Below are 14,088 nucleotides of genomic sequence, written 5' to 3'. Positions count from 1 at the left end.
TAGTGGCTTCAGCGTAATTTGCATTTTATTATTATTTTGCTCATTATACATTCAAAAATGCATTATACTTTTACTTTTTTTTTTTTGCAACAATTTAAGTTTCTGAAAAAGTTTTATTCTAGTTAAAAAAATTATTTAAAAAGAAGGCGTCGAAGCATTAAATATTAATCATTATGAATTTTGTAATTATTAGTATTAAAAAAATAAATAAATAAAGCTTCATGGAAATGGAGAAATTACATTTTTCTACTGTTTAAATGAGCAATATTATACGAAAAATGTTGATGAAAGATATTTTTTATTCATTTCTGATATCAACACAGAAAACAGACATCGTTTCCTTCTTACAAGTTTAACCCCTCACAGGGAAGTCTTTGCAGGGTCCCTGGGCACAGAAATGTTTTGGGCCTTTATAATACGTTATTCTCTTTAAAAAACTACAGATTTATAAAATAAAGCACTTTTAAGCTATGGAATAATTTTAACAAACTTAAACACATATTGATTACCCCAGAAACTCAATGCGCACAAAATAAAGCATTTTTTAAACTGAATAATTAAAAAAAAATTAAGATGCTAACCTCTTACAATCCTCAAATAATAAAATAATTTTAAAAACCATGGAAGCTAAATAAAATAATTGAATTTTAAAAACAACAACAAAGGTATTACAAATCAAGAAAAAAAAAAAAGCTATGAATTATTTCATTGAACTTAGCAGTTATTAAAATATCTTTCAATGCATATCAGACACAGTATAAAAGTTCCTGTTTCATAACGCTGCGTAATTTTAAACTCTTTCAATTATCACTTTAACTAATTTTAAATACTAAACACAGTTGGAGGTGGGCAAGCATTTTTAGATACATTATAACTAAACTTAAAAGTTGTGCACAATAATTTATTTCGCATAGATATTTTCCCAAGAAAGCAGTAACATGTAAACATTTTAATATTACATTTTTATGTTTGTTTAAAGTGATGCAAATTCATTTCAACAATTAAACTCAAAGTTGTTTGAGAATTTATTTCTAAATTAAAAAATAGATAAAAATTATTGTTAAAAAGATTTTTTGTAAGAAAAAAAAATAATCGTTCGGTTTGAATCACTTTGATTTAAACCAGCCAACTCAGCTCTGCATTGAAATCATGTGCTTAGAGTCACGAGACAGGAAATATTTTCGATAAATACTAATCTGTTTTCCTAATACAGTACTTACATAAACTAATTGATGTATAACACTAACATTAAAACAACATCACTAACTGAGGGCTATAATTTTTTTTTCCTTTAACAAAAAAAAAAAAAAAAAAAAAAAAAAAAAAAAAAAAAAAAAAAAANAAAAAAAAAAAAAAAAAACGCATTTTTTTCCTTCTTTTTTTAAAAGTTTTAATGTATATTAAGTTCTCTGGCTTATAATGCTTACATTATCCTAAAGACAAATTAGTATTAACAAAATATTTGTGCCTTGTGGACGTTTAGAATCGAAACAAAAAATAACTTTTATTCGAATAGACCGAATTATTTGAGCCTCACAAAATGACTTGTGCCCTAAAATTAAATGGATGTATTCCTTTGATTACTTGTCAAAGGGGTTCCTCGGATTTCCTGATGTTTTTGAAAATGAGAACAAAAGAAGTAAGAAAAGACAGGGCAGGGTACGTACGCACTGCGAAAAAATTAAAAACTGGTATATAAAAAAAATAAATTATATTAACATTACTACCACTTTTTAATTTTTTCCAGATGCGTATAATAACAGCAGGCGCAAATTTGAACAAGAAATTCAAGTTGAGTACCTAAAAGTTTCATTGTGAAGTAGAAAAATAGATTCTGTTGACTTTTTAAGTTTTCCCGGTGATAAACTATTCAAATTATTTGTGTTTGCATGATATTCAATCACTATTTGTAGAAAGGACAATTAAATGCACACTTATAACAGAATATATTTGTTTTACAAAATATAAAATACAATGTTGCTTATTTTTATTTTATACAATTTATAAAAACTAAGATTCTCAAGGGTCCACGAGTACTAACTGGGTGTCCCTCTGCAAAGACAGTATTGTCCCCTTATTCTTAAAACGCCATGTGCGGATGTCCATCGGCTAAAGTATCTACTTCCTAACTTCATAGAATTCGAAAACCAATACTGTCTTCCTCCAACTACTTCAATCAACAAATTATTCCATTATAAGTACTTCAACTAATTTCAGAAATCTAGCCAACTATTTTATTGATCACAAATCCATCATGCTTCCTTATTTGCCTTTGTGGCAACATACTATTAAAATCAAAAGGAATTCCTCTTACGCTGCCTTTTTTTTATATATGGACTTGGGGTGAGTAGAAATCCACAGGTTTATCAAAACAGTTGACTGCCATTTACTGCCAGTCTTCAATGCCTTATAGAAATGAGGACGTCTTAATTTTATAACAACTGCCTGTTGAGTACAGCAGGTCATTGGCGATTTTGTGACTAAAGCATCTTGACGTGCATGGCATATCTTTCACGTGCATGTGGTTATTTATACTTATTTTCCATAACTTAATTTTACCTTAAAATTGCCCACAAACAGTACAGTGTAACATAAAGCTAATAAAAAAATTAATTACAAGGATAATTGATTATCCAATCCCACTTTTTTTAATGATATCACCTCAGTTTTCAACAGATTTAGAAACACGAGTCTCTCATTGCAAGCATTGGTTAACTTCATTTTTTGAAATTATATCTTTAACTATTTTTACAAGAAAAAATGTGCCACGCACTTTAAGTTGGTTTGGTCTTAAAATCAACAACGGCATACTGTAGACGTCGATAAATAACACAAAAATAAAATTGACGTGTTCTGATTTATTTCAGGAATAGAATACTAAACGTCTTTCATTGAATTGCAGACAACCATTTTAATAAGCGTATCTGCGAATTTGTTTTTGGCGCATGTTAATTTAAATGTCAAAGCACTTTTAAGTTTGCTATAAAATTCCCAAATAGAAAAAACTAACACCTCTAAACAACAAAGTTTACATTAAAAATTTATATTATTATAAACAAAATTAATAAAAAAAAATGAACAATATTGCAATGCATCTTCCATTTTTTACAGTTATCATTGACTATCTATAATTGAAAAAACAAAATTAAAAGAGGAAAAAAGGGAAGCTCAATTACGCATCAATAATACAAAATTGGATTTTAATAATTGCACATCAGTAATTCACAAAATATTAGATTTTTAAGCAAATTTGAAGGAAGTTTTGAGTTCTACATAAAAAAAAAAATGTTTAGGGAGAGTGCAGTTTGAAGATCTATTTTGGATATAATACTTATTTGCAGCATCTGTTGAATTTTCCGCATTTATTTCATGCCGAGAACTCTTTCGTCATAGATTAGCATTGGGTATAACTGCTTAATCAGGTAAGGGAGCAGCGAATTTGAACTCAAAATTTAGTTTGATATAAACAGTTAGAGGGAGAAAAACTCAAATGCTTACCTACTCAACATGTTAAAAAAAAAAACCCGCTTAAAATGTTTCAAAGCATGGAAAATTGCATGTTTTAAACATGACATCTTTTTAATTTCTTACAATATATTCCTCAACTGTGAAGCTTAATGCACATTTTTTTCTTTACAAAATTTTTTTTAAGAAATAAGAACACTATGGAAACAAAAAAGGTTGTATTATAAATTTTATTTTATTTACAATAATGTTCAAAAGTGGAAAAGTTATTACTTCATAGTTTAAATAATAAACATTGCTTACTTTACACATCTTCCATAAAAATTTACAAAACGCAACAATCATAAAAGTTTTTTCAATGAAAAATATAAAAAAAGAGCACCATAATAAAACATGAAAAAATGCTACACACAGTAAATAAGAGAATAATAGCTGATAAAAATTTTGTAAGGTATTAGTTAGTCACAAATATTTTGAAGAGTTTAGGCAATACACTGAGGAACCACACTTTTCTGGAAGGAGACATTTTTTACACTCAATTGTTCCTTAGCATTGTTCCCAGATAGGTACCTTGTATGTTTTCACTAAATTACAACACACAATATGTGGGAACTATTTTTTTCTAAGTGGAAATTGTGATATTTTTGATCATCAACACTCACTTGAATGATTTGAAAAATGTGGCATCCCATTATAGGGCTTAAAGATCTATAATGATAAATTCAATATTTATTCTAAAAATGTTGAAAGACTCTCAATGAAAAACATAAGAAACAAGTTTTTAGCTTTATACAACCAAAGACATAAGAAACAACTTCATAATTCACAATATAATAAAAAAATTGTCATGAATCGGCAATAAATATGTTTTTTAAAACTGTAGGCTAAAAATTATTTTTGAATAAAATTATAGAAAATGACTAAGTAAATTTATGAAATTTTTTTGATTTATTACAGTAAAAGAAATAAATAAATATGAAGTAGACGTTCTTTTACAAATATTTAAAAATATTAGCAGAAAGTTTCATGTTAAAGATGCATAATATACAAGTTAAAATTTAGTAATATATGTTTTTTTTTTAAAAATTCAATATTTTAAAATCAAATTTTCGGTATTTTCTTTCGTAATTGAATCTATTTTTTATTATAAAATTTTACTCAGTGAAAAAATTTAGCACATATTATAAAAAAAACTTATAAATATTTTTTTAATATTACAAGAAAAGTACTAAGCAAATTAAAACCCTTTTTGTTATTTGCAAGAAAAACAAACTGCAAGTATAATACAATAGTCAAACTGGAATGGTTATCTCTGACTAGATAGAGTGTTCTAAGAGCCAAACAGTTATAAAATATTTTATGAAAAATAATATACTTCAAAAGTACTATAAGTTACGATACATAAACACTAAGCTGCTTTAATCTATATTATTCTTACAAACATTTACAAAAATAAAATAAACCTGACTTACACAAAACAATATGTAATTTCACAGCAATTTAATAGTTTATTTAAAAGACTATTGATGTATTAAAAGTAATAAAACGTATTTTTAATGGCAAAAAAAATAATAAAAAAACATTTTCAAGAAAAATAGGAGGTTAAAATACAGTGTATTTTAACAGCTGCCAAACTTAACAGTGTGAAACTAAACAAAAATACTGGCAAGCATTTTCCCCAAAGCAGGAGTGGTAAACATTTTGCATAAAAACAGTAAGTAGTTATAAAATTGTTACATAAAACAATAACAAAAAGCAGAACAAAAGTATAAAAACAAAAGTGTATACCATATGGTAAAAAGAGATAAAGAAGTCAAACACAAATGGATATTTTAATTATCCTAAGTTTATAAGACAGTGTAACTTAAATGTAACATAAACCTTAATTAACTATTTCTATTAGCTATTCAAATCTACATTTTATTGAATATCTGACTATAAATTTAGATTTTTAAAATAATGAACTAATCTCAAACAAATGAAAAAAAAAAAAAAACACAAAATCTTATCAAAAGTAATTTTTATTACTTTTTATAATGATATTTACTGTTCTACATCAATGTTTCTAACTACTGACTCTTTTGGATTGTTTAAACAATTTTATTGATTGTTTTAATCAATAAAATTGTTTAAACAATTCAAAAGAGTGAGTAGTTAAAAATATTGATGTAGAACAGTAAATATCATTATTAATATTTAAAGATAAACTAAAAACTGAAATAAATTAATAAATGTTAGCTATTCATAAAAGTTAGTAAATGTGTAATTACACCTTATCTTCAATAGAATATGAAGTAATTATTGAACATTTCAAATTAACTATTTAATGTCATACAATGTTATATGCCATTAATTCTTTGTCACATTTTAGGACATCTTGTAAATTATGATGGTTATATGAAATAGTTTTTTTAAAAGGCTATAATGTTTGAACCAATTGCTTATACAATAATTTATTTGTATGCTTTATAGAAACACACGGAGTACAATTTCATATTTTAATAATTGCATGAGCTCATAACTTACATAGATAAAGTAGTAAAAATGAGATTTTTAAACTTTATTTGAGCGACTGAAAAATTAGTTCAGAAATGTTAATGTAAGAGAATTTAACACAGATCCTTACACTTATTTGACATCAAGCATGCTTGGTTATAATTGTCAAGAATATAATAAACAAATTGTGGCTTCTGGTTTCAAAATCAGTTCAATAGCTTTTCAAATATTTTGTAAGAGATAAAAAAGACATCTCTTATTTATGTATTTAAATAAATACATATAAAAAAAAGGAAGAGCAATCTAAAAAAAGTTAGTGATTAAAAATACCTTCTATTAAACTGTTTTAGCTTATTATTATGTATCTGATGCTAGCAAAAAACAGTATGTCTCTGATTTCGCAATTCAAATATTCTTTTTCTTTAAGTATTTTCCTTTACTTTAGTTTTCGATATAAAAACAGTAAAATATCTGATTTTGGTAATCATTTTTTCAAAAAGGGATAGAATTGTTTTATTAAAGAACAATTTAACATAGATTAAACTGATTTATAAAATTGATAAACTGCTTTTAAAGTCAAATGCTTAAAATGAATAAATAACTGAAATAAAAATAGGGGGGGGGGGAGCACATAAACTTTGGTAAGGCAAGTCTATTATTTGTTCCTTATATCAGTAAAAAAAAAAAAGAAGCTTTTTCTTTAAAAATTACAGCTAGGAAAATTTTATGTTTTTGAATGAACATATAATGGGTTTTGTAATATTTTGGAGTGAGATAAAAACTTCATAATTGAATAATTCTATGAACTGCATACATCTAAATAATTTTTCTTATGAACTTGAATATACAATTCTTTTTGAAACAATATTGGAAACAACCCACATTGTGTAATCTCTTCAGCATCCACACATAAAAACTTTCTGTAGCATTCTAACTGAAAAAAAAAATATCAGATGTCAAAATACATAAAACTGAACACAACTTAATTGTTAAATAAAATAAAATAATTTTCAAGAACTTGCCTTTATTTTTAAAGAAAAGTTTACATAAAACACAAAAAGTGAAAAATAAAAAGTGCATATCACAAATCATGTCAAATTTACACGAATTGTTAAAATGTGATTTTTCTAAAAAAAGATATCAATAAAAAAATAAAGGCAATAATTGTTTTCTTTACTGCTTGGTTAAGAGATTTGTCGAGGAGCCAAAATCATATTTTAGTAAACTGACAAAGTTTTACAGGTTACAGTAAGAAATATTAAAATTTTGAACAAATTTTCAATTATTACTATAATTTTTTGTTGTTGTGGTTGTAACAAAGAAAATGTTAATAATACAGCATATAAATTAGCGTAAACTTTCGCCAGATTTTTAAAGTATGTTTTTTTCTCTGAAAGTTGCTGAATAAAGAAATATGTGAGGCATCATAGGCCATTTCCCAAATTTTAAAGACCTGTCACAATGACAGCAGCACTAGAGCAATATCCCGAGTCATGTAAGAAATGGGCACTACAGTTCAGCTGATGGACAAAAACTTGTGATTGAGCAGAAAGCTCAGTCTTTAATAGAACAATAATTTAAGTTCCAGACTAAAACAGTCCACAAATGTTGACTCAATTGTTAGGTTTGAGAACTTGCTAGCCAAAGAATCATATTTTAGGAAAACGATAAAGATCTCCGAGGTTAAAGTATTCAGTCAATAAAACAAAACTGATAAAACATAGTCTACTAAATTTTATGATGAAGAAAAACAACACGGATAACTAAAACCTTTTCCTACATTCATATTACATTATCACAGCATTTTTATTGTTTTTAAACACTGGCAGAATTTTTTTTTTGTCGTCAATATTAGAAAATTACAGAGATGCCAACTTAATCTGCCTGGCAAAAACGAAATTTAAGTCATTTTAAGCTTAGTATTTTTCATTTTGAGCAATTTTTCTGACACTACATATCAAAATTTTAAAGTATTGCATGAAATGTAACTTTGTTGTAATTATCTCGAGGTGGCACTTCTTTTAAACAGCGAGCATAATTTTCTTTATTCTACAAGTATTACGAACTAATTTGCCACCAATTTCTTAAAACGCTTGCAGAAAGGAAATCAGTTGACACTCCTAAAATTCTTCAATTGTATTATGAAGGATTTTACACATGTAACTCAATAATAATAAATTTAAAGCTTAATATAAACTAAAAAAAAATGAAAGCTCTCACATGGAAAATTTTTATCACTTAGTAACTTCTACAAAACAGACATCACACACTCGGACAGGTTTTTTGGACGATGCAACAGTGGCACTTTTAGCAGAACATTCATTACAAAAAATGTTTCCACAGTTCCTACAATGATGCTAAAAAGAAATATTTAAATAAGTATTAGAAGCAAAAAGCACAGTGAAAAACTATACAGTTAAATGCCACAAAAATAAATTTGAAGTAACTAAAAAAAAATTGCTTTTTGACAGTGAAAATTTGTCATACTAACAATGCATTTTATCATCTATCAAAATTTTTTTTTACTGTGTGATTTGATTTAATAATCAATAGTAAAACTTATTATGTCTTAAAGACACATAAAAATTGCTAAATAAAATAAACAGTGTTTGTTCAGGAAAGTGTAATATTATTATGAGAAAAATTATGTGATCTGTTATTTGCTTTAGTAAAGATCCAGAAAAACAACTAACTTTTTTACAGAATTCATAGCAGCTGAAATCCAGCATTAACCATCAAAGGATAAAAAATGTGATTCAAGCTGCTAATTTTAATCAGTCAATTCAAATCATTAACATCCTACTTTTAAGTAGTTTGCCTATTTCGACAAGAGCTTATTATAATTGGAATTGTTATTTTCAGACATATTTTAATAATATGCCTAATCACACACAATAATACACCTAATCAATACACCTAAATCAAGTTTATTCCGTGGGTAAGGAGCAAATAATGCTTTGCATATTTTTTTTTCATCTTCATTCAACCAAACTACTCATTTGGCAAATATAAGTATTTTTATTACCTTGTTATAGGGTAAATCAGTTTCGACAGATTAATTATTTGTTTTTGCATATGAAAGTATAAAAAAAAATAACATTTGAAATACAACTAACAAAATCGAAAAAGTGTTCGCTACTAAAGAATAAATAACACCAAATTTTTGATATTTACTTTTCTTATTGTGACTGTAAATAGTTTACCGCAAGCTGTGCAATGTGTAACTTCAGAATCATCAGCCCATTTACGAGTAATGTGCTTCATGTTTTCAACCTGAGAAAGAAAAAAAAAAATTGTATGTTAATATTGTATACGCGACACTTTAAAAAAAACAAACGAACATGTTTTTCAAATAGTTGTGTTTTCATATTTCTTAGTAACTTGTGAGAAATGAAAATTCGAGAGAATAAAATTTTTTTATTAGAAAACTAAGTAACATAATTCACAATAGAATGTTGTGAGGGATTTAACAAAAAGTTAAAGATTGAGAACAAATAGTACAGCCCCACTTTTAAAGAAAAACCATACTTTAACTAATAAAAATCTACTAATAAAAACCTACAAAATATTATGTACCAAAAAAAAAGAAGATATCACTAGTAAATCACACTGTGTGACTTGAACTTGGAGTTCTACTTGAGCATTTAAAACTAAAAATGTAGGTAAATGATTCTCAGTATATCTTTATATTTCGTCAACATCTAGTTAAACATTAAAATTGCTATTGAGCTACAAGTGATTATATAACACTTCAGATGTATGACCCCCTGCATCGTTTCATCAATACAACAGATGTTGTTACCTGACTATCTAGTACAACAAATCTGACATTTGGTTGCCACAGAAGGACAATCAGAAATGAATCATTAATTTTTTTTTACAATATATCATCATTATTTAAGATGAGAAAATGAAACAAAAGTTTAATTTTTAAACTTCATGTAAAGTATGAGTTTAGATAAAAACATTTAGAAACACTCAGGTAAAATGTTGCAGTAAAAAATGCATTAAAATTAGTAATAAATAAGTATATTTTTGAATTGTTTAAAAATAGCACTGCTTTTCTTACTTAGCAAGAAATACTTACTTGCAGTGTTTGATTTTCACGGCCTAGTTCTTGCAGAGCTGCAACACAGTCATTGTATTTTCTTTGTACATCAACAGAATTCTTTTGCAGTCTTTCACACTCCTTTTCACTTTTCACACATCTTAAAATTCAAAATACATTAGTAAGTTATCGGAAATTATGTTTGATATCTATTTAATAAATAAAAACAATTTTGTTTAACAAACTACTTCAATGTTTTTAAGCTACTCAACAATAAATAAGTTTAATTAAAAAAAAAAAAAACTAAAGGAGACCTTGGTTTCTGGCTAGAAGGTCCAAAGTCCAAATAAAATGAAGCGGGTTGAGCCAAGGGCAAGCCTCCCTTTCTCGTAAAACTTCAGTTAACTGCAAAAACTGAAAGTATATAACCCAACTACAATAGAAAAATTAATGCATGTTTCTATTTCTTCGGCTCCTGAGGTAGTCCATGGAGAAGTAGGCTAAATGCCTTAAAGGCCAAACGGCATAAGAAACCTAGGTAGGTATTATGAAGTTGGTATTATATAAAGCTGTCAAATTTCTTAGATAATAGTAGATTTATGCATATATATACAAATATTGTTTTTTTTTATTTTATGAAACATGAATAAAAGTGAATTAAAATTCTTTGCTTTATAGTTTATAGACCAAATGAGCATTAGTAGCAGTTAATTTTTTTATTGCATTATGATTAATTTTAATGTTGGCCGTACAATAACTTAATTTGTTTAACAGTAGTTAACAAATAGTAATACGTTAATTTATTTAACCCTTTAAAAATTTTATCATTTTTTTTATTCCTTATAACAGATGTTTTTATTAAAGTTGTAATAAATGAAGTAGTTAATTTACATTTTTATTGCACTCTTTTAAGCCTTAAAACTGAAACATCTAGATTAGCTTTAGTTTTGAGAACATATTGATGTGTTTCAGAAAAAAATTCAAACAATGAAATTCTTTAGTATGTAAGATTTAAAGTACGTATGTAAGTTTTTAGTATGTAAGGTTTAAAGTACAATAAATTTTTTTAGTACAATAATATTAAAATTATTATTTTTTAATTGATATTCATTAGATAATTTAAAGTAATAAATTTTAATTCAGCTTAAAAAATAAATTTTATTAAATTCAATTAAAATTTAATTTACTGAAAATTCAATAAGGATCGGATATTGATAGATTAAATATTTTAGTTCATCCCAATTACATTTAATAAGCATAATGAAATAAACTTTTTGTTCACACTTTTGAAGATAAGACTTACCTTTCTAACAGTGTATTTCGTTCACTAATAGCATTCTCAAGTTTTGCATCAAGTTCTAAAAAATAAATAAAACTATATTTAAGAAAGATTTTAGGAAACAAATATTTATTTTAAGAAAAATTAAAAACAATATCTTATTTTTAATATTCATGCCCACTGCCTAATACATCCAAAGAAATACAAGAACAATTGGGCTAATTCAAAAGCGCTTTTTTTTAAATCTCAAATTAAAAAAAAAGTTTATTAGGAATTCAATACAAAGCACATATTAATTAAGGACAAAAATTGATATTTAATAATGAGTGCTAATTTTACTGCAACCAATTTTACACTCCTCAAATATTATGTAACCATTCGCTTTTAATGGTGTTTTGCGTGACCATTCGGGTGTTGCCATATTTTGTGTGACCATTTGCTTCTGAAAGCAAGTACAAATTTGAATGAAAATTTTCAAAAAATTTATGTGAAATAACATTTGATGTACACAGAAAAAACTTTATTTTTTACTAAAACTTTTTATCTAACAAACAAGAAAATATTTAATAATTCTACATATCCAAAAGTAATTTATTTATTTAAAATTATTGAATTTACTTATTTCAATATTCTGAGAAGAAGCAAATAAAAAATATATAAATGCATTTTTTGTAAACAACAAAATGTCGGAAGTGAAGAAACTCTTTACAGCTATTTTAAATAAATGTAAATTTCCGCTTTCGATTTTTTTAAAACTCAAATATAAGACTTTCATATATAGTAATTGGTTATTTCAAAACTTTGAATTGAAACAAAAATATCGAGATTGCTTATTTTTCAGGCCTGGCCAAAAATATATTGCATGAAAGATATTTAATTATGTTTCTTCATAAAATTTAAATCAATTGCTGCTCAGAAAACTCTAAAAATTGACAATTTGTTGTCTGTAAAAATATTGTGATTTTAAATGGATCAAAATCCATGGGGTCAATAAAGCATGCGAATTCATGACGAAATTGGAGCAAATTGAGAGTGCACCTTAAAAAGTACCTACTAGATTAGAGTACTGTTGTCTATAATGTTTATGTACTGTAATCAAATTAAACACTGGTAATACTAAAACTATTACCTTTACATTATTTTACTTAGAGGTAAATAGAAATTTTATTTAGTTACCATATTTTGTGCCACAAATTTCATCATATTTTTGTTCAAGACTTTCTCTTTTCTTTTGTTCCGCTGATAGGTCCTCCCTTAGTATTTTAATATTTTGTGTGAAAACATCTACTTTTGCAACATGTTGAGCTTCTTTTTCCTTAATATCAGATTCTCGTTGTTGAAGTGTTTGTTTTGTTTCATCCTTATTAAAAAAAAGAAGAAAAAAAACTTACAATGCTTTTATATAAAAACTACAATCCTATATCACTTTACTTAGAATAGAAACAATAAATTGTTTTCCATTTTAATAGGGAAAAAATAAATTAGTTTTTTTATAAGTATATAAGATAAAGCTATCACACATGGTTATATAGCCTATTGTCTAGGAATTCAAGAGTTTGAAAAATGCAGGTCTGCAGAACATGTTGGATCATACAAATGAGGTTTAAGGATAATTCAGGCACTATTGGGAGAATATTTGGTTTAATTTAAAAAATATTGCTGCAAAATGTTTTAACATAAAAAAATGCATTGCTTCACAAAAATTTTCCTTTAAAAAAAATTTAATGAAAAATTATCCCAGAAAAAAAAAATCTTACAAAAAAGAAGAATGAGTTTTACTTTAATAGACAAAAGTGAAAGAATAATTTTGGTTATGTTAGATGAAAAATAATTTTTGAAATATTTAAAACAATACAACTATCTTTATATCACAATTCGTTCATTTAATAGTTTAAATTCTTAAAGTTTATTCCTTAAATTTAGTTTTATGAATAATAATGATTTCAGTACATTTTGAGTTCTATTTTTAATATATATATATATATATGCTAGTTTATTCAAGAATTGTGTAAATTCAAACATTTTTTTTTTCAATGTTAAATAAAAAATCATTATCAAAACATTTTAACAATATATAAGCTTTCTAAAAATATTAAAAAAAAAAAAAAAACTATTGCAACTTTAAACTTTTGAGTAAAATTTCAAAAAAAAAAAAAAAACCTATTCTTTGGGGGAATATTAGGTACTTAGAATTTTCTGTATAACAGTCTAGAAAATACTGATTTAAAAAAATCAAAACAATTCCCTTGAAAGATTTTTTTTTATTTTAAAAAACCAAGTTAACTATATGAAATAATTAGGCAGTTTAAATAACTTAGGCAGTTTCGAATTTATAAAAGCAGTTATGTAGCAAAACAGGTAAAGTAACATTTATTAGTATAGGAAATGAAAAGTTCGAAGTAAAAAATTTAAATGATTAGCTATACATACTAGTGATGATAATAATATTGCACTTTTTTCTTCTAGTTCTTCAATTTGATTTTCCAGCTTCTTTATAGTTTCTTGATTTTGTGATAATTGCTAAACAGGGAAAAAATTTTGTAAAAATATATTCTACATGCAAGATGAATTAATAAATATTTAGACTGTTCCCCATTTAAAATAGAATATGTTTGCTGAAACTATTTTATTTCTAATGTATTTATTTTAAAGCACAATACACAACAAGGGAATGTTAATGCTTGACTCATTGATAAAGATACAATAAATACTAATTAAATACTAATTAAATACAAGTACACTACATAATTATAGTGATAGTACAAATTATGGAAAAAGAATGACATTTTGACACAAAAAG

At 25.6% G+C, this 14,088-nt stretch overlaps 1 protein-coding gene across 1 annotated transcript in view; it reads right to left on the bottom strand.

The window, feature by feature from the left end:
• Positions 1-6,401: 6,401 nt before the first annotated feature.
• LOC107437479 (early endosome antigen 1) overlaps positions 6,402-14,088 on the bottom strand; it is a 38,301-nt gene continuing 30,614 nt past the window's right edge. Inside the window, 7 exon segments of the mRNA XM_071187128.1 lie at positions 6,402-6,895; positions 8,182-8,318; positions 9,136-9,234; positions 10,049-10,169; positions 11,313-11,367; positions 12,465-12,648; positions 13,719-13,808. Of these exon segments, the coding sequence (XP_071043229.1) occupies positions 8,196-8,318; positions 9,136-9,234; positions 10,049-10,169; positions 11,313-11,367; positions 12,465-12,648; positions 13,719-13,808 (672 nt within the window). The 3' untranslated portion in view covers positions 6,402-6,895; positions 8,182-8,195.

This window comes from Parasteatoda tepidariorum, chromosome 10 (assembly GCF_043381705.1).
Source record: "Parasteatoda tepidariorum isolate YZ-2023 chromosome 10, CAS_Ptep_4.0, whole genome shotgun sequence".
Taxonomy (NCBI): Eukaryota; Metazoa; Arthropoda; class Arachnida; order Araneae; family Theridiidae; genus Parasteatoda; species Parasteatoda tepidariorum.
The sequence above is the reverse complement of the archived record's forward strand: the minus strand, read 5'-3'. Positions and strand labels throughout refer to the sequence as shown.